The following is a 21,295-nucleotide window of genomic DNA, read 5'->3' as shown; positions in this document are numbered from 1 at the left end:
GTTAAATAAATGCCCGCTAGAGAGGTGCGTGTCTGTATCGTTTTAATATGCAATAAATAATAATATGTCGTGTTATTTAAATATTACTTAGTCCATCTGGGTTGTTATGTGGATTAGTTAAGTTCATCTTTTCTTATTTCGTCTTTTCTCACTCCCTCACTCACGTCAAACGTCATCAATCATGACTTTTATGACTTAGTCAACCCACTCGTTCTCAAAATTTACTATTAGAAAAGCTACACGGGAGATGAGGGATCTATTAAAATGAGTATTTTATAAATTAGACCCTGAATCCTGAATATAGTTACATGAGTACATGGCTAGCGATGAGAGTGGGGAATTTGGAAAAACTTAGTCAAAAGTTTTAGCCAAAATTTCACACGTGTACTCATAATACTGAGATTATATTCCTAAAGCGTCCCTCACTCTTACCAACACGTAATTTAACCCCGTGGTCGCGAACCTATCCTTCGATTTCGGCTCGATCTCTCTCGTCCTTCGACCCTGCCTGCCTTCAACCTCCCTTTGTTAGGTTCACTGGTAAGGAGAGACCGAGATCTTCTTTTGTTTTTGGTTTTCTATTTGTTCTTTTCCCTTTTGATTCCCAAAAGGCCAGGGTTTTGTGAGGGAGGATTACTCGCTGCTTCGATTGGGTACCAATTGGTTGCCGTTAGGGTTTGCAACTGGTGTGGTGTTGTTTCGGGTTTTAGGAAATTTGGTGGCAAGTGAAATAATTTTTAATCTGCAGTTCACCTCTCCATCAATTCTTTCTTTTAAAGTTTTTGAGATTAATAGATATGTTTGATTAGAGAGTCCAAAGGGCAGAATTGAAGTTTTAACCCATTGAGCTGTGGAAGGTGAAATTTTTTTTGCACACAATCTCTGTGATCCTTGGGCTTGAAAAGAAAATTCTTTTAGTTATAATCATGGTGTTTTCTTTTTGGTGCAGATTACTTGTAGCTGGGTTGGGAAGTTGAGATCTCACGAGGATTTCATTATCTTTGGGTATTTTCTCAGATTCTGCATTTCATTATTAAATGGATAGGCTCAAGTTAGCAGCTCTGGGAGAGCGCCTGAAGAGTGGAAGTGAACGCTTGAAAAGTGGGGGAGTTGAAGTAGGTAGAAAGGTTAGTGGAAAAATGAAAGAGATTCTTCAAGGCCAGTCACAAGAGGCAAAAATTGTCGACGAGGCCACGTCAGATGCCCTGGAAGAGCCAAACTGGGGCTTAAATTTGAGGATATGTGGTTTTCTAAACAGCGAGGAGTTCAATGGGTCTGAAGTAGTAAGAGCAATAAAGAAGAAGATTGCTAGCCGGAATGCAGTGAGTCAGAGGCTGAGTCTTGATCTTTTGGAGGCTTGTGCTATGAATTGTGATAAAATTTTCTCTGAGATAGCTTCGGAGAAAGTCTTGGAGGAAATGGTGAGGATGATTGATAATCCACAAGCAAATTATGGGAACAGGCAGAGAGCTTTGCAGCTGATTGAAGCATGGGGCGAATCGGAGGATCTTGCTTATCTACCTATTTACAAACAGACTTACATGGTAAACATGGCTGAATTTCTATCCCTTAAGCACACCTTGACCTTAAAACTCATATACTTCTGTGAGATGCACAAGTCTTGAACTACTTGATAGCTGCCCTTCTACTTGATAGCTGCTAAGGGCATGTTTTCCATTGTTATATTTTAATAATGGAGAAGCTTATGCTTGCCCCTTTTTGTCATCATTTTAAATAATTTCCATGTGATTGAATAAATAGGAGGTCCATTAAGTTTACTGGTTAGCCTGAAAGCTAAACAGAATATATGAAACTACTCAAAAGGTGAACTTTTAGCATTTATGTAACATGCCAATATTCTCACTTTCTTAGTAGATATTCTATGTTTCTGTTTCATATTTTTTTGTCCTGATCTTTCATGTGGCAAAGTAGGAATTTGAATATACAATTATTCCTTATTTGCTGAAGTGGGTGACTGTAACTATGCAGAGTTTGAAGACACGAAAAATGCAAGCTAGTGCACAAGATGATGTCAATTCCACTTCCTTGCTTTCTTCTAATGAACCAAGCTTTGCATATCCAGTGGCTCCTCCTGACAGGTATCCCTATCCCGACATGAATCAGCTGAACACTGGCTCAAGTCCTTCGGTCCAGCATAGTAGGGACCTAGTGGAACAGAAGAAGGAAATTCTCGTAGTCACTCGAAACAGCATAGAGATACTTTCTTCAATCTTGAATTCAGAAGTAAAAGAAAAACCCATTGAGGTGTGTTATTCTACCTTAATTACTACAAACATTTATTTTTGCTTAACACCCAATAAATTTTCAACAAGTCAGGCTATAAAACTCTACCTTAACATTGGTCTCATTTGGGCATTTAATACTGATGTCACTGGTTCAAGTGTTTTAATTTTAACCTCAAGTTCATTAATCTTGTGCACATGTGATCATCTGTATGATTGCACCATAACTTTTGGCAAAGTAGAATGTGAGTTGGTCAGTGTACAGGATAAATCTGTGATCCAAGTACTTTAACTTCTTACTTTTGTCGGAAAAATGGAATCTTTGACCACATGTCACTTTGCATAACTAATGAGCATAGAGTTGTGATATATTCATCATGGCTTGAATCCTTATAAACCAAAATTGGCAATTTCAAGATATAATCTAATGTTCTATACGCTTTAAACTTTTCCTGATAATTTGTTTCATCCTGGCACTTTTGATGGATTCCAAGAAGGAGAATCTGTTTATCTTGAGATTCTGGTTTTTTCCTTGCCAGTTCCTTGCTTGAATTTATTTTATCGTGGTGGATGTATTGTGCTCTGGGTATGGGTGGATAATATTAACCTTGACCATATCAGCTTTATGTTAGGCACTAAAGATATCCTTTTCTCTGGCAATGCAGAATGAGTTGGCTTTGAGTATGGTGGAGAAGTGCAAGGAATCACAACCTGTCGTTCAGAGGATCATACAGAGCACTATTGACGATGAGGCCATGTTGATTGAGGCTCTGAATCTTCACGATGAGCTCGAACAAGTCCTTGCCAAGTATGAGGAGCTTAAGCTTACCCATCTAGCAGACAATGGCGAATCCATCAGTGAATCCAGTGCTTCGGGCGACCCGAAAGGTGATTTTTCAGAAAAAGAGGCTGATGAACAGCACACCCAAAAGGAGAATGAACCAGATCATCCTCCTAGAGACTCTGGGAAAAAGGAATGAGTTCCCTTTATCAGATGTTGATGTATCTCCGAGCTTCATTTATGTTGTACATATATCAGATTAGGTCTAGAGATGGACATCGTTTGTCATTTCCTCTCCTTTCTACTGAATATAGCAACATCTGCTGCAGTGATTTATTTTATCTCCACTTCCTTGGATCAGTACATTAGTATTTGATGTACCTGAAGGTTACTAAAGCCACCAACATGAACATGTCCTATCTACCTAGATATATGGGATACAGACAATGGCTTGGATGCATTTTTTTTTAAAGTACAGACGATGGTTTGATGATGCATAATATCATTCTGCTTAAACTAATAAGTTTAGTTTTATAGTGTAAAATGAAATTGTTTGCCTTTAATCAGGAAGTTTGTTTGTTTGACCGAGATAATTTACAAGAGTAAACCAATTTCAGCTTAGGCCTAAGACGGCAACACCTACTTTCACAGAGATTAGCCCATTGCCAAAAATTATTTCTGCGAGAGAAGAATTGGAAGGATATATGGAGAGCTCAAAATATAGATAACATTTAACTAACTATATACCAGGAACTTAAATATAGGAAAAGATATTACTTGTTGCACATCAGCCGGACTCCTCCAAAATTCTAGATGACAACCCATCGTCTCCACCGGAGTTGTGCTTTTTGAACGATTCAACCCCTTCCTCTCAGCCATCCATCCAAACGAGCCGAGCCCAGCTGTTCTCGTCGGCATATTCCCATCCCGAACGCCGTGTTTGGCATTTTACAGTTAGCACCCCCGCCTTCCACAAAAACCGAAGCCAACTCCTTTACCCCCTTTGTTAATTATCCCCTCCTCCTCCTCCTTCCATCCAATCCACCCGTCTCCAAAGGGCTCAGGCTTGTCCTAGTCCTGATGGCGTCGTCCATCCTCGACGACCTCAAACCGTGGGAGAGAAGAGCCCTCCTGGAATTCAGATCTAGATTGGAAGAATCCATCCTGACCAACCAACTGTTTCGCCCGCAACATCACCACGAGAAGAGCAAGGCCCGCGTCGCGAATGCTTGTTATCCCGAGGAGTGCGACGCGAACGAGGACGACCCAAAAGCCGTTTCTTTGTGGGGCATCCCTCTGCTTCCGAGCTTAGGGCACGAGGGCACCGACGTGATCCTCTTCAAATTCCTCCAAGCGAGGGATTTAAGGGTCTCCGACGCCCTCGACATGCTCCAAAGGGCTCTCCGATGGCGGAGAGAGCACCGCGTCGATGGCATCTTGGAGGAGGACGTGGGATTTCCCGAACTCAGCAACTCCACGGCGTACATGGATGGCGTCGACAAGGACGGCCATCCCGTTTGTTACAACGTCTACGGGGTGTTCAAAGATAAGGATTTGTATCGCGAGAGCTTCGGGAACGAGGAGGGGCGCGAGAGGTTCGTGCGTTGGAGGGTGCAGTTCATGGAGAAAGGGATAAAGGAGTTGAGTTTTAAGCCTGGGGGAGTTGGATCGATGCTTCAGATCATTGATCTCAAGGACTCGCTTAGCCACTCCATGGAGCTACGTGCTACCACCAAGAAGCTCGTGTCTATTCTTCAGGATAACTACCCCGAATTCGTCGCCAAGAATGTAAGGATAAAAGTTTTATTCTCGATTCCGGTAGAGAGTTATTATGAATGTATAGTATATCTGTATATGTACATTTCATTATTCAGTTGCTTTCTTTCTTTTTTTTCAATGCAGATTTTTCTGAATGTGTCATTCCGCAGCTATGCTTACCACTCCTTGTTCTCTCACTTCGTCTCTGCAAGAAGCAGGAGCAAGTTTATATTTGCCAGGCCTGGCAAAGTTACTGAAACACTTCTCAAGTAAGAGAGACAAACAAGGTTATAAAATTTATAGAGGAATTTATTGCCGTCTCTGGCCTTGATTGATTCTTTTCTTCTTCTTCTTCCAACAAGGTTTATCGCCCCGGAGGATTTACCGATACAATATGGTGGCTTTAAAAGGGTGGACGACAACGAATTTTCACCGGAAAATGGTCGAGTATCGGAGATCGTCATTAAAGGCGGGACCGTGGAAAAAATCGTAATTCCAACAGTCCAGGTAATAGTCAATTATAGAGTAGATAAATATGCATGACTTGTTGGTCTATATTATGAACTATACTGCATTTGTTAATGGAACAGCCGGGGGTGACGATGGTTTGGGACGTAGCAGTAGTTGGATGGGATGTAAGCTACAAGGAAGAATTTGTTCCAGATGATGAAGGATCATACAGAGTGTTGATTCGAGAGGAAAAGAAGCTAGATGAGCCGCTTCGGAATTCCTTTTATATTAGTGAACCTGGGAAGGTGGTCTTGACTATAGAGAATCGTAGTTTCAAGAAGAAGAAGATACTCTACAGATCAAAGAGCAAGCCTACTGTTCCTGTGTACAATTTGCTAAACAAGACTGCTGATAGATGTCATACTCAACGAAGTTGCTAGTGCTTCTCGTTTGGACAATCATATTATATGGCACAAGTTCCGAATTTTGCTGTCCATGGACAAGGGAAAAGCTTGGGAAACCTGTTAGGCAACCTAAATCATGTACTAACTTCTTGATTGTAAATCTCCTTTCCCTCCTGCTGTATCCAACCCTTGGACTCTTATCACCAGTGCGTCAAGTTTGCCGCCGCATGAGATGATTTTAGATAAATTGATAAATTTAGAAGCTATTTGAAACAAAATCTCACAAAGTACTACAAGTTTAAATACTCGCAGTTAATACCGGGAGTTCTTCAAACTGGCAACAGGATGAATTCCCAACTGTAAAAACTTTAATACTCGGCAAGGGTTCAAAGGCTATGGTGCATCTCCTATAAAGAAAATATCATTTGAGATACTTGGAGCTCTGTTTATTGCATCTCACTCAAAAGGGGATTCTACTTCATTTGCTACGAACTGTTTAAATTAAGATGCTCTTCCGGTCATTCCAAAGTTAAACAGAAATTCTCTGGCTCGTACTATTTAACAAAGATATTTACAACAACAAAGCAGTTGTCTGATACGACTGAAGTCAAACTTTACAGTGGGTAGTCTCTCACAGATCCACCACAAATTAAGACAGCTTCATGACTCCCTATATTTGGTCAGGTCGAATGTTAAAGTTCTCGAGCAGCTGCATATAATATACAGTGTCACATGCTTGCAGATAGTAAATAGATAAGACTGAAACTGATGAGAGGTTATGCATAAGAAAAAGGAAATGGTGCATTCTTACCTTCTTTCAGAGTCTCTATAAACCCCAACTAATGCCTCAGCTTTGTCGTAGAAGCTGTCCTTCAGCGATATCACAATACTTTGGAACCCAAATCCTCCATCATCATCTTGTTCACCCCTAGACCGATCACATGATTTTGACCTAATAAAGCCAGCAACCTTTGAAACATTCAGATTATCAAGAGCCGCATCAACTTCATCCAATATGAAGAATGGAGATGGCCTGTAACTGAAAATTTTGTGCAGAAAGTAAGGTAGAGAACATTCAACACATATATTAAGATAGCTTTTCTGCAGGTACAAATAAAGCTTTCAAAGCTTAAGCTCCTATTAGGTAAGCACATGAGTGATACAAATAAACCAAACGAGCTCAGAAAATTGACAGAATCATGCGAAAGCTTTTTTTTTAATGGAAGGAGCATTATTCTGATTGTCCTGTTAAATCTGAACATAATGGATTATGGTACATGCCGTTGCAAGTCAAAGTAGTTTTACACTGTCACTGGTGACATATATAGCACTCACTATGCAGGCATCAAGCATGACACCATACACATTTCAGTAGAATCATGAATTTTCAAATAGACAGCTCAGGGAAGTTTTTTTTTTTTAAAAAAAAGCTCAAGGAGCAAGTCGCAGACTTCCTTTTTACAGACCAACAATTGACAAAGAAAGATGAATAACAGATTTGTGTAAAGAAAATATACCTGTGAATGGAGAAGAGCAATGCAAGTGCTGCAACAGTCTTCTCCCCGCCAGATAATTGTTCCATATCTCTAAAGCGTTTTGTAGGGGGCATTGCTGTGTACTTGATGCCGTGCAAGAAAGGCTCATCCTCATTTTCTAGATTCAAATATGCTGTTCCCCCAAGTGGATGTGTGTGGCTCTTTGTTAATTGCTTGTAAATTCTGTCAATACTTTTAGAGATATGATCAAACGCCTCCATGAAAAGCTCATACCTGGACAACCAAGAGCAGCTTTAATGTAGATTACTACATAGTTATCAAGAAGTAAAATGCCAATCAGCAAAACTGTACCTAAAGAAACTTCAGCTTTTGAGATTAACCTACTATTCCTTTTAAATAAAGATGTCATTATGCTAAATCTCTGGATACGTAAGTCAACAATGATCATCAAGCAAACAACGTGAATTTCACATAAGTGAACTTGCCAGCAATTACATTTTAAGATAGAATGCTACTCTGAATACTTTCTAACTTGCAGCTCTAAAATGAAAATCATATTTAAATCGATTAAAAAAATTTAATTGAGCATACACTGTGACAATACTTTGTAGACTTTTCATACAAAATTCGATTAGTATGAGTGCATTACCTCTTCTGCTTGACGGAATTATATTTGTCAGATATCTCTTTCTCCTCCTTCCTCACTGCTTCAAATTTCTCAATAACTTCCTTTTCCTTCCCTTGAAGTGCCTCATACTGGTCCAGAGCCTTCAGGTTTGGAGCTGTCCTTTCGATTTCAGCTATTAAAGTGTCCATTTTTTGTTTGAAATCTGCCTCAAGCTTCTCACGCTCAGAGGGTCTCATATCATGCAGATAGGTTCTACTCAGCTGACTGTAGTCAAGGTTTGGTTCCTGCACGGATGATCCAGTATCCATTGGATCGTCAATTGTGGGAAGCTTCAATTGCTCAAGGTCACACTTTTCATGTATCTCTTGCTTGCGGGATTTAAGCTGCCCAAGTTGTGCATCCTGTCATGTCAGAGAATGTATTTATTGTGATGATAACCTCAAAGCTAGAAATATACTTGCTATCAACGATTGGACAGTCTCAATAGACTAAATGTATTATCAATTATAACAAACAATAGGAGAAGAGTGCACAACTTAAATCAGTGATTCTTGAAAGTGACCAAGAGTTCTAGCAATGAACCTTTGATTTTATCTGGCGCTCCAGTTTCCCTATCATTCCTGTGACACTAGCATTCTGCTTCTTTAGTTCATCGATGACCTTTTCACATTCATCTGACCTGGATTTCCACTCTACAGAGGAAAAGACAAGTAATTAAATCTACAATTAGACACAATCATAATTTCGTTTGAGCAACTTATGTTTGCCAATTATGACCAACTAGTAGATTTGATTCAGAAGCAATGCTGTAATCAGAGAAAGAAAAACAACCTTAATATTTTATTGAAAGGTCAACCAATCATCTGATCTAAATATCTACAAGTGGAGCATAAGCTCATAAGATAAGTTGTATAAGTACCGTCAGCCTCAGATTTCAGCTCCTCCATCTGATTTGCAATTTGCTCAGCTTCCAGCTTGGCATCAGAATCCTTTTCCTGTGCATCTTTTAACTCTTTGTCTAAAGAATCGCGAGATGAAATCAGCTTTGTAATCGGAGTCTTCATGTCTCGCTTCTGTTCATACTCCAGCCTATGAGACAACAATTATGAATCACACAACTTCAAAAGGAAGATCTACAGAAACACCTCTTTCACATATCATTGTCTGCAACAGGAATTCTATTTCTATAGGGAACAATTAGCAAAGTAATTTGTTTGGATGGATTTGCACCAGTATCCAATTGAAATCCAATGTTTCTATATATCAAAGAGGACCAGATATCACCAAATACTCACTGATATTTCAATTTTGACATTTGATTGCTCAAGCTTAGCTTTCTCTCATTCATCTCTTGAGCAGCCTTAAGCTGGCTTTCTTCATACTCTCGGATGTTTTTCACTCCAACAGAGGCACTGAAATCCTTGTAAATCCGATCAACAATCTCATTTATCCTTTTCTCAAGCTTTTGGATGTCCTCGCTTTTTCTTGAAATAAGACTTTGTAACTGCACAACAACAATCAACCATTAGATTCAAAGTATTAGCCTCTTAGGTGTTGATGTCAAAAGTAGAGCAAAACATGTTGAGAGTTCATCACCTTCTGCAGTTCAGGCTTAAGACGACCAATCTCCTCTTTGATGGTAACTTTTTCTACTTTCAATTTTGCTAGCTTTTCATTAAAAGTTTTCTGCAGACAAGCATTTCCACATAAGCAACAAAACCACAAACATAGCATTTGAAAAGACCTGATAAAAGCAAATATTTGAGCTGTAACCAAACACCAGTAACTGATATTTAGGCTGCATTTGGATAGGGAATAAGCATAACTTCATTCTAATATAGTGAGCGTTATACTGATTTAGTATCGAGACAATGGTTTATCTCAAAACTAATTTAATAGTACATCTCTCTTCTATCCTCTTCCATCCAATATTTTATATTTACTAACAAAATTTAATTACCATTTTACCCTTAAAAGATATCACTATAATTAATACCAATTCAACCATTCTCTCTCTCTCTCTCTCTCTCTCCCCCCTAAAAGATATCACTATAATTAATACCAATTCAACCATTCTCTCTCTCTCCCTCTCTCTCTCTCTCTTTCCCCCCTCTTTTCTCCTCATCCATCCACTATAAAGAGTATCATACTCATTTGCTAAAGTATCTCTCAGATTTATTATTTTTATCATGTTACATCAAGTGTAATTGTTACACCACAATACTGATTTACATCCAATACCATATTAGCCTAAACTGGTTTAAATTATCTTCGTTAAGTTTAAGAAATGAGAATATCTAAACTAATTTAGGACTTATACCACATCCAAATGCAACCTTATATAATAAGAGATGAGGTTGAGAAAGTCTTAAAAAAATTCTCCTAAAAATTCTCCTCTTTGGTGGTAGTGTTTTCTGTTTCTAATTTGGTAATTTCTCATTATTCTTCATATAAAATTTAAAGAAAGATTCAAGAAACTACAAGAACATATGAAGAGTTAAGGAATGAAAACACAGTATCACTTTTAACAAGAAAATAGATCCTCATCCTTGTTGTCAATTTTGAACAAATTACTTAAATTTATGTGTACACACACAAATGAACTTTCGCCTGCAAGCTCAAAATGATGTCAAGGGTTCAATTTTCTTGGATGCCATGTCGGGATTTGAAACAATAGTTATATGTGTATGTACAACAAGTAGCTCAAACAACTTACCTCCTCAACATTCAAATAGTGAATTTTCCTTTCAAGTCCTGTGATTTTTTCTGATAATCCAAGCTCCTTCTTCTGTAACTCCCTAGGTGATCCAAGCTCTGCCATTTCTGATTCCAATTGAGTTTTCTTCTTCTTAAGAGCTGTAAAACATCAATGGGCGAAAAGATAGCCAGTTAAATTGCAGACATTCCATAACTCCAACAAAGGGTGGAGGAGTACCACATACATTCAATTCTACTATTGTCCCACTTGTTTGATCTAGCTTCCATTCCACCGCTTATTCCTCCCGTCATTGTACCAGACTTAGTCAGAAGAATCCCATCAACAGTCACAACTACATCCAGAATTTATACAAATAAATAGTAATAAAAATAGCCATCACATAGATGCATTGATCAAAAGGACAATAAAGCTCTATTACCCTTGTGCCTATCCCCACTCCAGCTTAGAACTTTAGCTTCTTCAAGGCCATCACAAACTAGTGTATTACCAACAGCATACAAAACAGCCTTCTCCAAAGATCGATCAAATGTGACATTGTTAAGTAAGCAAAAATCCTTTTCTTAATAAAAGTAAGAAAAAAAACTTAGTAATATGAAATTGTGACATTCAAATGACGCATCAATAGGCTTAAGCAGGATAAATAAATCTAAGCAGATTTATCTGCCAATAAAAGTTATATTGTGCAATGCTCTGCATGTTTATTATCTGTTGTCTGGTCACGATATGTTCTACATTGGTAAGTTGCAGAAAATCCAGAGGAAATCGTTTACTTCAGCATTCTTAGTTTCAGTGGTTACTATAAAATGATAAAGAGAAGCTGTTACTGTTTGCAGATAAACAGAAAGATGCATGCACATTATAAGTCTCCTTTATCCATCAATAACTTCATATGATTTAAATGCTAAGGATATTGTATAACATCAAAGACCAACTGTGCAGTTCCTCCCAGAGTACGTAACCTCTCAGTTATTGGCTTCACACGAATTGATTGCAGAGGGATGAACGTCTGTGGAGGAAGGCGTTGTTCCTTTAAATACTAAAACAAAAAAAAATAGCACAGTTATTTTCTGGACTGCAATAGAACAATATTACCACATATTGCAATGTTTCAGCCAAATACCAGTAAGCAGAATACAAGTTATCACTTAGTATTATACCTCATTAAGTGCAAAGAAAGTATGTCTCTTCATCACTAAAGTAACTCAGCATGCAAGCAAGAGTACGACAATGGTTACATGAGATTATTAACAATTATACATAGCAAAATAACTTGTAGCCATAAAAAGTAAGAATCCGTTTAATTCTTGCATTAAGCCTTCCTGACCATAAAGGTGTAACCAATATCAACTAGCTACTTAAGTTTGAATAACCATAAAAATTTGACTTTATAAATGAGAACATTTAATAGAAAAAAAAAAGTTGATCGATGGTAACCTATCACACAAAATTATAGGACCTTTCAGGATACATGAGGGACCTCCCTCCTGTTTTAATTTCTGAATATCAAAGTTCAAAGTTTTGGATTCAGTTATAGTTTTGGCTTGGTTAAAAAATGAAGCTTTTTAGTCAGTTTCGGCCGGTTTCGACTCTAGTTTCGTTGTATGGGTTCCAGACTTCTTTAGATAAAGAGTCTTTTATCTTATTTTTTCAATGTATCACACAAAATCTAATAGCATTTAAGCAATGAGACTGATATTGATTAAGTACAAGTTGGTTAAATCCAGCTTAGAATTTAAAACATACATTAAAAAAATTCTTATTAGGGTTGTTTCAGTTTAGATGCTAATTTCGGGGGCAGTTTCGAATCAAATAGGATTGAAACGCAAAACATTCCAGCAAAACACCTCTGTTTCGGACAAAACTTCAACTATGTTGAATATCAATTATTTTAAATGATGAGAAAAGAGAAGAACTTGTTAAGGAAATGATAGAAGAGTAGAAAAGCTTCAGCAAAAATGTTGACTTTTAAAAAATGTGAAAAAATGAGCTTCCCCCAATTTGGCTCTTCATGATCATGATTTTCCTGTAGGAAGGCACAATATTGCACTAAAAGTAGTAGCATGATCAATACATTAAGATATTAAGATAGCATGCTTGTTAGAAGTACCTTAATACATTCTTTTCCTGTATTCTCATCTTCCACCACTACTGCATCCATAAATTTACCCATAGCAACAGTCACAGAAAGGTTATACTTCTTCTGCGAGGGCCTGCATAGCTCAGTCATGCGACCATGGACTCCAGGGAAAAGTCTTTTCAAACTCTGAACTGTTTCAGAAAGCCGAGCATCTCGCTCACTTTCATGCTTGTCAGCTTTCAGCTCACGCAATTGTATATCTATTTCATCAACCCTTTGCTTTAATTTCTGGTACTTCGCTCTGGACATGGATCAAAATTAACAATTGGCAGAGATATAAATTATCCAGTAAAAAGTTGGAAGCTTTGAAATACAAAAGTGGAATAAATAAATACTTGCACAACATTAAGAGATAACTCCAAAAAGGGAATAATTTGCATAGAAATAAAAGCTAGTATAATATTCAACTAACCCAGATGATTGACGTTCTTTTGCAATCTTACTAAGTTCCTCTTTGATCCGTGCAAGCTCAACTTCATGTTTCGGGATTGAATCAACAACCTTCTTTAATTTTGTTTGGATTTCATTCTCCTGTGATGATATCTCCTCTTGACGATTAAGTAACTGCTGAAGATTCTCCTCCAAATTCTTTTGAGCCTCCATATCAGCATGCAGTTGCCTATCATAGACCTCTTTCTCATCTCTCAATTTTGCAGTTTTCATACCAGCATCCTCCTTACTGCAACATCAAATAAAATTGAATTATCAGGAAACTCTGAAACTCTTAGAGTGCAATGACCAGAACAAATCAAGGATAGATCATGCCAATCATCATAATGTTCCACCCTAACAACTATATGCCATTAAGTATAAATGTAACCAGCAGATTCTGATAAAGAACCATCCAACTCCAAATACTTGAACATTATACAGGTTCTTCTGTTTCTGCCACCCATGCTCTAATGGAAAATCTGGTTCCCACATATGTTCTTGCAGATAAATGTTTGTCCTTAAATATGGTTACTCTATGATGGTCCAGCAGACAGCCATTAGGCTGCCATTTGACTACTGGCTGCTTCAATCATTGCACTCGCAGAGAAAAACTTACTAGATGTTCATTTCAGCTGGATTGAGTAGAGAAAAGCAGTAGATAAGAACATAGCTGAGTGTCAAGAATGACCTTTTAGTTTTTACTAGCTGTATATTTACCTCACGCCCAAGAAATGAACAAAAGAGAAACACAAGATATCACTACAGTCTAACTAACAAACAAACCCAAAGATTGATGCTTTCAGACGAGTTTCAGAAAAGCAGTGTCTTATATAAACTCATATGAGCTTTGTCTTTTCACTATTCCTATCCTTTGTACAAACAACATGCCCATCACACTGCAGCCAATACCCAGCCAATCAGACAAGCTTTTCCTATCCAAATAGAAAAAATATATATATATATTAAAACCCACATTGTTTTGGGAAGTCATATCAATCTAATAGACATAGTCGGAGGGAAAAAAGACTTGTGATTTTGAAGGTGATTTATATTGATATTGTTTTCCAGCCACCATGATGTAATATTACCAAGACCTGCTAAATAAAGATTTAGTATGTAATTTTGTATGTGACAAAGGGTAAATAGCTTGAACGAAAACTTACATCCTGTGGTATTCTCTAAGCTGATCATCAGCTAACTGGAGTTTCCCAATATTGTCCTGGCCCTGCTCATTCAACTCCCGGATAGCTTCAGTGACATCAAGCAAGTCCTTTTGTAACCTTTTTATTTCTTCTCCATGCTTCCTCTGATCTTCTTTCTTTTTTTCAAGCTCCTTATTGCTACTTTTAATTTTTGATCTAATGCGAGATATTTGTTCCTTCAGTTTTAGAAGCTCAGGTTGCTGGAGAAAAAGTAGTAAGTGTTATTATTCATGTTTGTGATGAAGGTGTCATATAACTGTAAGGACAGAAATCTAACAGATCCACATCCCACACAGACACAAGGGCGGGCATCATACAACACTCAAAATGAGAATGCAACAGGAAAATAAAAGATCTTAATTAAGCAACTAGCAGCAGGCATACTGAAACAAGATTCTCTGAGGAACACATTACTTCAACTCGGAATGGTGGTGAATTGCCAGTAAATTCAAAGCAGCAAATGGAAGATGTCTCACCTTCTTATCAAGTTCAAGCTTTTTCTTCGCAATACTCTTTTCACATAAAGTCATCTTCTTTAGATACCCACTTTGCTCTTTAGTTTTTGTTGTTACTTCGAGGTCACTTTCTTTATTTGCTTCTCGAACTTCTTCCAGGTTTTTTCTATCACCTTCAAGTTCAGCATCTATCTTTCCCATATCCTTCTCAATATTATAAAGTTGCCACAAAAAGTGTTCTTGCTTCAGTGATTTCTGCAAAGACATCATATAAGAACTCAAATAAGGAATCTAATATGAAAAATTATCAAGAGAAATCTATTAAGAACTTGATCTGTCCAGAGAACATGGAAGTCAAAGAACTGGAAATGGACAATTTCCATGAGAGAAAAAAAATGTGTGGACCCACAGCGAAATTCCAAGAGTGACTCGGTAGTAGTGGCAACACATAAAATAGACAGGTGGTTACATGCTACCTGAGAGAAAAAAAAGTGTGGACATATACTACAATTGTAGGCAGATAATTTCATGCTGGAAGTATGTTTGTGTGTGATCCTTTTCAGATGATCTTGTCACTGACTGTAGCATGCGAAGATAAGAGAGATACACTAAATTTACTGTACCAGTTGATCTTGGAGCCGGAGATGCTTCTCTGCCTCTTCCTTTTGTGCCTTCTTTTGCTTTCTCTCCATAACAATGGTTCTCTTTTCCTGATAAACAAGTGCAGATTTTTCCTCGGCTCTGGCCTTCTGTTCCTCAAGCTCCTCGTAGTCTTTTTTAAGCTCATCAGATCCAGAGATTTGCTCAAGAAGAGCAGTAAGCTCCTTAGGGTTCTTTGAGGCAATTGATTCCACATCACCCTAGTGCATGTGTTTATATTTCATGAGATACAAAGCACAACAGTGGATAAATCCCTGAAACAGGGTACAATATACTATTGGTCCAATACTTTATGTACAGCTAATTTGACAAACAACGTGTTAAATAAAGTTTCAGACATGTTGCAGTAGCTTCCACAGGATCTATTAAAAATTTGAAAGGCATCCAAGTAGCGGATTCTTAGAATAATTTATGCATTTTAGACAGGAAACACCTGTTACAATGTGAAAGACCTCTTTTCAGCACATTTGGTACAAAGCTGGTTGTCTCTGTTTACCTAAGATTACTATTTACCATTTATTGGGTGGTTGAAACTTGGATCCAAAAATCACAGTATTAAGCAAATGAATCAAGCAACCGAGTAAAGATGAAAACTTATGTCTTAGTTTCTTTGGCAACTTACATCAAAAATTAATTAAAAATCATTGTAAACGAATTACAACAGCCAATTCTAAAATTGGCAGCTATTTCAAGGCTTACTTCAATTCAGGAAAACTAGGAGATTGCAAGGAAAAGCAGAGATACTTACCTGGAAAACTAAGAAATTGCGTGCCTTTACAAGAATTCCGAGAGACTTGAGCTTAGCATTGTACTCATCCCATGTCACGACTCTCCCATCGATGCGGTACTCACTTCCACCGGCCCCCGTGATGGTCCGCGTGAACTGGAGCTCGGACTCGTTCCCCATCACGTAGACGAGGCGGACGAATGCCCTCCTCCCCTTCTGCTCCTTCTCCCTGTCATCAAACGCGTAGATCAAATCCTTCAGCTGCGCACCCCGAAGGTGACCGGACCGAACGCCGAGAACAAAGCTGATGGCGTCCATGAGGTTGGATTTCCCGGCGCCATTAGGACCGATGATAGCAGTGAAGTCGTAGAAGGGGCCGATGGTTTGGAATCCTTTGTACGATTTGAAGTTCTCGAGCTCGAGGCGGTGGATCTTACCCGAGGAGATTAGCGACGGCATCTTGCTTAGGGTTCGGAGATTGAAGACCTAGGGTTGGCGTAGTTCTTCCATGGAAAACGAGGTTTAATGAAGGAATCGAGGATCTAGGGTTTGGGGTTAGAAGTGGAAGAGTGGAGTGGGGAAGGAGGAGAAGAAGGGGATGAGAACAGAGAATTGGATGATATGAAATGGGAGGGAAGAGGAAATAGGAGAGACGAGCAAGAGGGAGGATTTGCGAGCACGAATCCGTCGTTCACTAATTCAGTAGTCAGCATGAATATATTTTGGAGCGCTCGTTCGGCCCGACATAAAGCCCGGCCTTTATCCAATGCCCATATCTAAAATTTGATATACTTAATAGCAAAATAAAATTTTTATATATATATTCTCGCTTATAATTGTCAGCAAGTCAAAAAAAAAAAAATAATGGATTTTGAGGGTTATATATGCAAATTACTAAACTTAAAAGAGTATATAGATAAATAAATATGGCACTTTGAGGGATATACTATAATACAATCCTTGTATTAGAGAGTTTTATTTATTTTTATTTTTTTCATATCACCGCTGTGGCTTAAGCTCATACTGCCACTACTCCATTTAATTCATTTGGTCATATTACAATTGGAATACGAGTTCATCGCAACAACAAAAGAAAACTATCATATTTATTTATCTATAACAAAGTCAATGCCAAAAGAAATAAAAGATCATAACGAAGTCAATTAATGTAGCTTACGATTGTTCCACGGAGAGTGATAGTTGCTCCAGTAATATCACTTTGCTTCATTTTAAATGCCCTTTGTATTATGGACCATGGATATTTCCAAAATGTCACTATTTCATATGATATATCTATGGGCACTAATTGTTAAAATTATTGAGTTTTTTGATGAGTTAATACTAATAATTTTAATAAGTCTTTGCTTTTGCACGATGGTATTAGAGCCTTCATTTGGCATTAAGCTGTTGATATCTCTTTAACAGACAGCTGGAAAATCGAATATAATGGGAAAACATTCATCAAATAAAATCAGTAGTAGATATATATATATATATATATATATATATATATATATTATTTTTTCCATTCATAATTCGAAAATCACATAATTTTAACAGATCAATATGTATTACAACCATATCATAGTGTTGACAGCAACTTATAAACACCATAGATTATTTATCAAAGTAAAGAAAAAAAAAAAAAAAAAAAGAAGAAGCATACGAGCACAAAAGGAAGCTTATTAAATAAAAGGTATATATAGGTTTAATTTGAGAGATATATCAACGCCCTGCTCCTATATTTTTCATGGCACTGTGCTCCACAGTGCCATAGGAAGTGGTATCTTCAGCAGGAAAGCTTGATGGTTCACCGAGTAAGCACTCTATCTCCTCCAAATTGTGCTGCAGCAATAAGCTCTGGTCGTACTTTCGCAGCCTTTCAAGTACTTCGGCGACTTCCTTCATGGTCGGCCTTTCCACACCTTTCAAGCTCAAACACTGATCGATAAGATTTGCAAACTCTTGAAACAACTCCTCCCCTCCTTCTCGTTTAACTTGATCGTCCAAAATCTCAAAGAACTTACCCTCCTTCATTGCGGAATAGAAACAAGACACAAGGCTTCTCTCTTCCTCTGATCCTTCAAAGTAAAGTGCTCTTTTTCCTGTGATAAGCTCCAATAGAACTACCGCAAAGCTGTAGACATCGCTTTTATCCGTCAATTGGCACGTCTGCATGTACTCTGGGTCTAAGTAACCACATGTCCCTTGCACTAATGTGGCTAATTGGGCTTCATCCATGGGAGCAAGCTTTGACGCCCCAAAGTCTGACACTTTTGCGGTAAATTGCTCGTCCAGTAGTATGTTTGAGGACTTGACATCTCCATGCAGGATAGGTGGGGAAGCCCATGAGTGAAGATAGGCTAATGCTTCTGCCGATTCTACGGCGATCTTTAGACGCATAGTCAAATGCATTTGACAGCTTACATTTATGCCATGAAGATGGTGGAAGAGGGTGCCGTTTGATACAAACTCATAGACCAGCATAGGAACCTCGACCTCTAAGCAACAACCCAAGAGTTTAACAATATTCCTATGGTTGATCTGGGAAAGTATGAAAGTTTCTTTTGTGTACTCCTTCAGTTGGCCCTCATCCATGATCCTGGACTTCTTAACAGCCACTGTTCTTTGGCCTTCTAAAACACCTTTATAAACGATGCCATGGCCACCGCGTCCGATGATAGAGCTTTTGTCAAAATTGTTGGTAGCCTTCATAAGTTCTTCTTTGGTATATATTTTGAAAGTTGTACACTTCTGTGAGTTGATCTCTTGTTGCAAAAGAAGACCACCATTCTGTTCAAAGAACTTCCTTCTCGTTCTAATAAGTTTTCTCTTTTCAAACCCCACATATGCCGTAAAACAAATAGCGACTAAGAGGAAGAGGCCAACGCAGCTACCTGTTCATGCACAAATAGCACGTAGGGAGATACGGAGAGCAAAAATATACCGTCTGAATCCTGATGCTACCTATGTAAATTGGAGAGGATTAAAATAATTACCTATAACCGGTTTGAGAAAAGCCATTTTGTCATCTTTAAGGCAACCGTCTTTCACATTAGCATTCCCCTTAGTTCCTGCCGGACAAGTACAGCTGTAGTTCCCTGGTAGGTTTGTGCACTCCCCAAAGCAAGTACCGTGTTCTCCCATCTCCTCACACTCATTAATATCTGCCATTCCATTTAATTATCAATAAATATAATTAATTCTTCTATACCCTCCTATCAAGGTCGGTCTTTAGTATGAAATACAAATTTAAGCGTTAATGGAACAAAGTGTGTAAACTGGAAGGAGGTTTCGTACTAACTACCTCAGAAGCCATTTAGAGAGAGCGACTAAAAAAATGTAATTTTAAAAAGATTTGAATTCATAAGAATTAGAGTGAGAGATTTGAAGTAGCTTCCTATTATTTTTGAGTCAAATAAGATAACATGCACGCACAACTAGTTTTCAATGAATTTCTAATTCTTATAAATATGTCATTAAAGCTAGGATTATAAAGAAACCGGTACAGGACATTGAAAATAAAAACCGGCTATATTATCCATGGGACTAACGGTAGAAATTAGGATAAGGATATTGAAGTACCTCACGACAAATGTATTCGGATTAAGGAAGAATAAAAGAGAAGAAGTAACCTTGACATCCATCGACAAGGTATGGATTGCCTAGATAACCCAGTGAACAATTGCAAGTATACCCAGGACCGTTGGTCGAGTTTTGGCAGACGCTATTGTTGCTGCGGCAAGCGTAGTCCTGTCGATGTTCTGCCTCCTGGCACGAGTTAGCGTTGCGGATGGCCCAGTCGAGCATTATCGGATACCCTTTCTTAACTTTGTTATTCCAGAAGTCAATACCCGGCAGATCCAGGGTACTGAAATTGTACCAATCCTTCTCAGCTAGCATGGCGTAGCTGCATGGGCTGTAATTCCAAACGTCGCTGTGGTTGAAACCTGCCCACTGCACGTAGAAGTAGTTGAGATCCTTGGAGATGGAGGTCTGGCAGCAGCCCATCCCCGAGCATGAGCCATTCACCGCACTATCTTTCGAGTGGCACATCGCTAGGCACGAGCTCGCATAAATATAACTTTGACTAGTGTCGTTCCAGCCCAAGATGTATGCAAGTGTATGACAACCGATGGCTGTGAACATGTTGTGCTTGTCGGAAAACAGGAACGCCGGCGTACTAGAGATGTCGATGTCCATGTTAAACGTTTGAGTACTGCTTGTTTCGTTGTAGCATTCAAATCCGGTATAGTTGTAGCTAATGCGCACATAGGGCGGTGTCAGGGATATGTTAACGACCGGAATGTCGATACCATGAATGAAAGCTTTAGGGGTGGAATCAGTGTCGTTGCAGGTGACGTCGAAGCCCTCGAGATGGCAGCCATTACCTATGCCGAAAGGGTAAGGTATGCTCACTTCGCCGCACTTGTCTTGGCACCCTGGCCGTAATACGTCTGCAGCCGAGGCAATGCCAAGCAGCAAAAGTATCCATACTTGTACCCGCATAACTTGCATGGTGCTAGATCTCTTGATCAAGAGTACTATGGTCTAGCTATTAGAAACTGGTTAGATAGGTACTTCGGTTATAAAGCTAGCCCCGCGTTGCTCTCGCCGTTGTGGATCGATCGATCTTACATCATAAACAAGTGGTCAATGCACACAGCTTGCTAGAGAAACTTTAGTTTATACTACGCACCGTTGAAATGCAACAACCTTATATTAGAATTTGGAGTTTGGAAAAGGGAATCATATGCTTGCACGAGAGAACAAAATGAAATTTTCAAATCTTATTATAAGCGAAAATAGAAAAATGACAACAAAAAAAAAAAAAAAATGAAGGTGAAGCGTATGGACTGTGTCTTTACTTTTGATTAGGAGATACCGTTAGATAAATTATTGACGAATTAATTAACAAATAAATGAATAAGTAGGAGCTGAATAATTGACTATTTTAAGATAACAAATATAAGCGGCCTAGTTGACTAGCTTGGGTGTCTGACTTTGATGATAGGTACGTTATACATGTATATTTTAGCTGACTGGCGTTATATAATCTGGATCATGCATGTATGCACAGTCGATGTACGTTAAACCCCCTGTGCTTTAGGCTTTAGCCAATATTATGTACGATAAACCAAATTTTCAACCTAGACTTGGTAAATGAGACAGTTGGATAAGCGAGATCACTCGGTTAATGTGC

At 38.4% G+C, this 21,295-nt stretch overlaps 4 protein-coding genes across 5 annotated transcripts; 2 read left to right on the top strand and 2 right to left on the bottom strand.

Moving 5' to 3' along the window:
- Nucleotides 1-409: 409 nt before the first annotated feature.
- Nucleotides 410-3,365, top strand: LOC140772459 (TOM1-like protein 2). 2 transcript variants are annotated; one of them, XM_073114552.1, is made up of 4 exons: nt 410-540; nt 950-1,544; nt 1,990-2,265; nt 2,909-3,365. In XM_073114552.1, the coding sequence occupies exons 2-4, from the start codon at nt 1,038-1,040 to the stop codon at nt 3,221-3,223; spliced, it is 1,098 nt and encodes a 365-aa protein (XP_072970653.1). In that variant the 5' UTR covers nt 410-540; nt 950-1,037; the 3' UTR covers nt 3,224-3,365. The 2 variants fall into 2 exon arrangements, with proteins under 2 accessions (XP_072970653.1, XP_072970644.1); XM_073114543.1 differs by having other exon boundaries at nt 441-857.
- Nucleotides 3,366-3,754: 389 nt separating this feature from the next.
- Nucleotides 3,755-5,988, top strand: LOC140772452 (patellin-4-like). The gene is made up of 4 exons (XM_073114530.1): nt 3,755-4,812; nt 4,927-5,051; nt 5,145-5,289; nt 5,373-5,988. Exons 1-4 carry the CDS (start codon nt 4,105-4,107, stop codon nt 5,670-5,672), a joined length of 1,278 nt encoding a protein of 425 aa, XP_072970631.1. The 5' UTR covers nt 3,755-4,104; the 3' UTR covers nt 5,673-5,988.
- Nucleotides 5,989-6,165: 177 nt separating this feature from the next.
- On the bottom strand, nt 6,166-16,791 carry LOC140772442 (structural maintenance of chromosomes protein 1). Its single transcript, XM_073114518.1, has 18 exons — nt 16,114-16,791; nt 15,329-15,565; nt 14,727-14,960; nt 14,212-14,450; nt 13,029-13,295; nt 12,587-12,857; nt 11,391-11,515; nt 10,898-11,007; nt 10,703-10,810; nt 10,477-10,616; nt 9,357-9,446; nt 9,056-9,264; nt 8,680-8,849; nt 8,343-8,452; nt 7,782-8,161; nt 7,154-7,405; nt 6,448-6,675; nt 6,166-6,345 (listed from the first exon to the last, which is right to left on the bottom strand). Exons 1-18 carry the CDS (start codon nt 16,549-16,551, stop codon nt 6,297-6,299), a joined length of 3,657 nt encoding a protein of 1,218 aa, XP_072970619.1. The 5' UTR covers nt 16,552-16,791; the 3' UTR covers nt 6,166-6,296.
- An 896-nt stretch (nt 16,792-17,687) lies between these two features.
- LOC140775258 (putative wall-associated receptor kinase-like 16) lies at nt 17,688-20,420 on the bottom strand. The gene is made up of 3 exons (XM_073118486.1): nt 19,728-20,420; nt 19,092-19,259; nt 17,688-18,989 (listed from the first exon to the last, which is right to left on the bottom strand). The coding sequence occupies exons 1-3, from the start codon at nt 20,293-20,295 to the stop codon at nt 17,818-17,820; spliced, it is 1,908 nt and encodes a 635-aa protein (XP_072974587.1). The 5' UTR covers nt 20,296-20,420; the 3' UTR covers nt 17,688-17,817.
- Between the last annotated feature and the right edge of the window lie 875 nt (nt 20,421-21,295).

This window comes from Typha angustifolia, chromosome 2, assembly GCF_048772165.1.
Source record: "Typha angustifolia cultivar Huaian chromosome 2, ASM4877216v1, whole genome shotgun sequence".
NCBI lineage: Eukaryota > Viridiplantae > Streptophyta > Magnoliopsida > Poales > Typhaceae > Typha > Typha angustifolia.
This window is presented reverse-complemented; position numbering and strand designations above follow the sequence as displayed.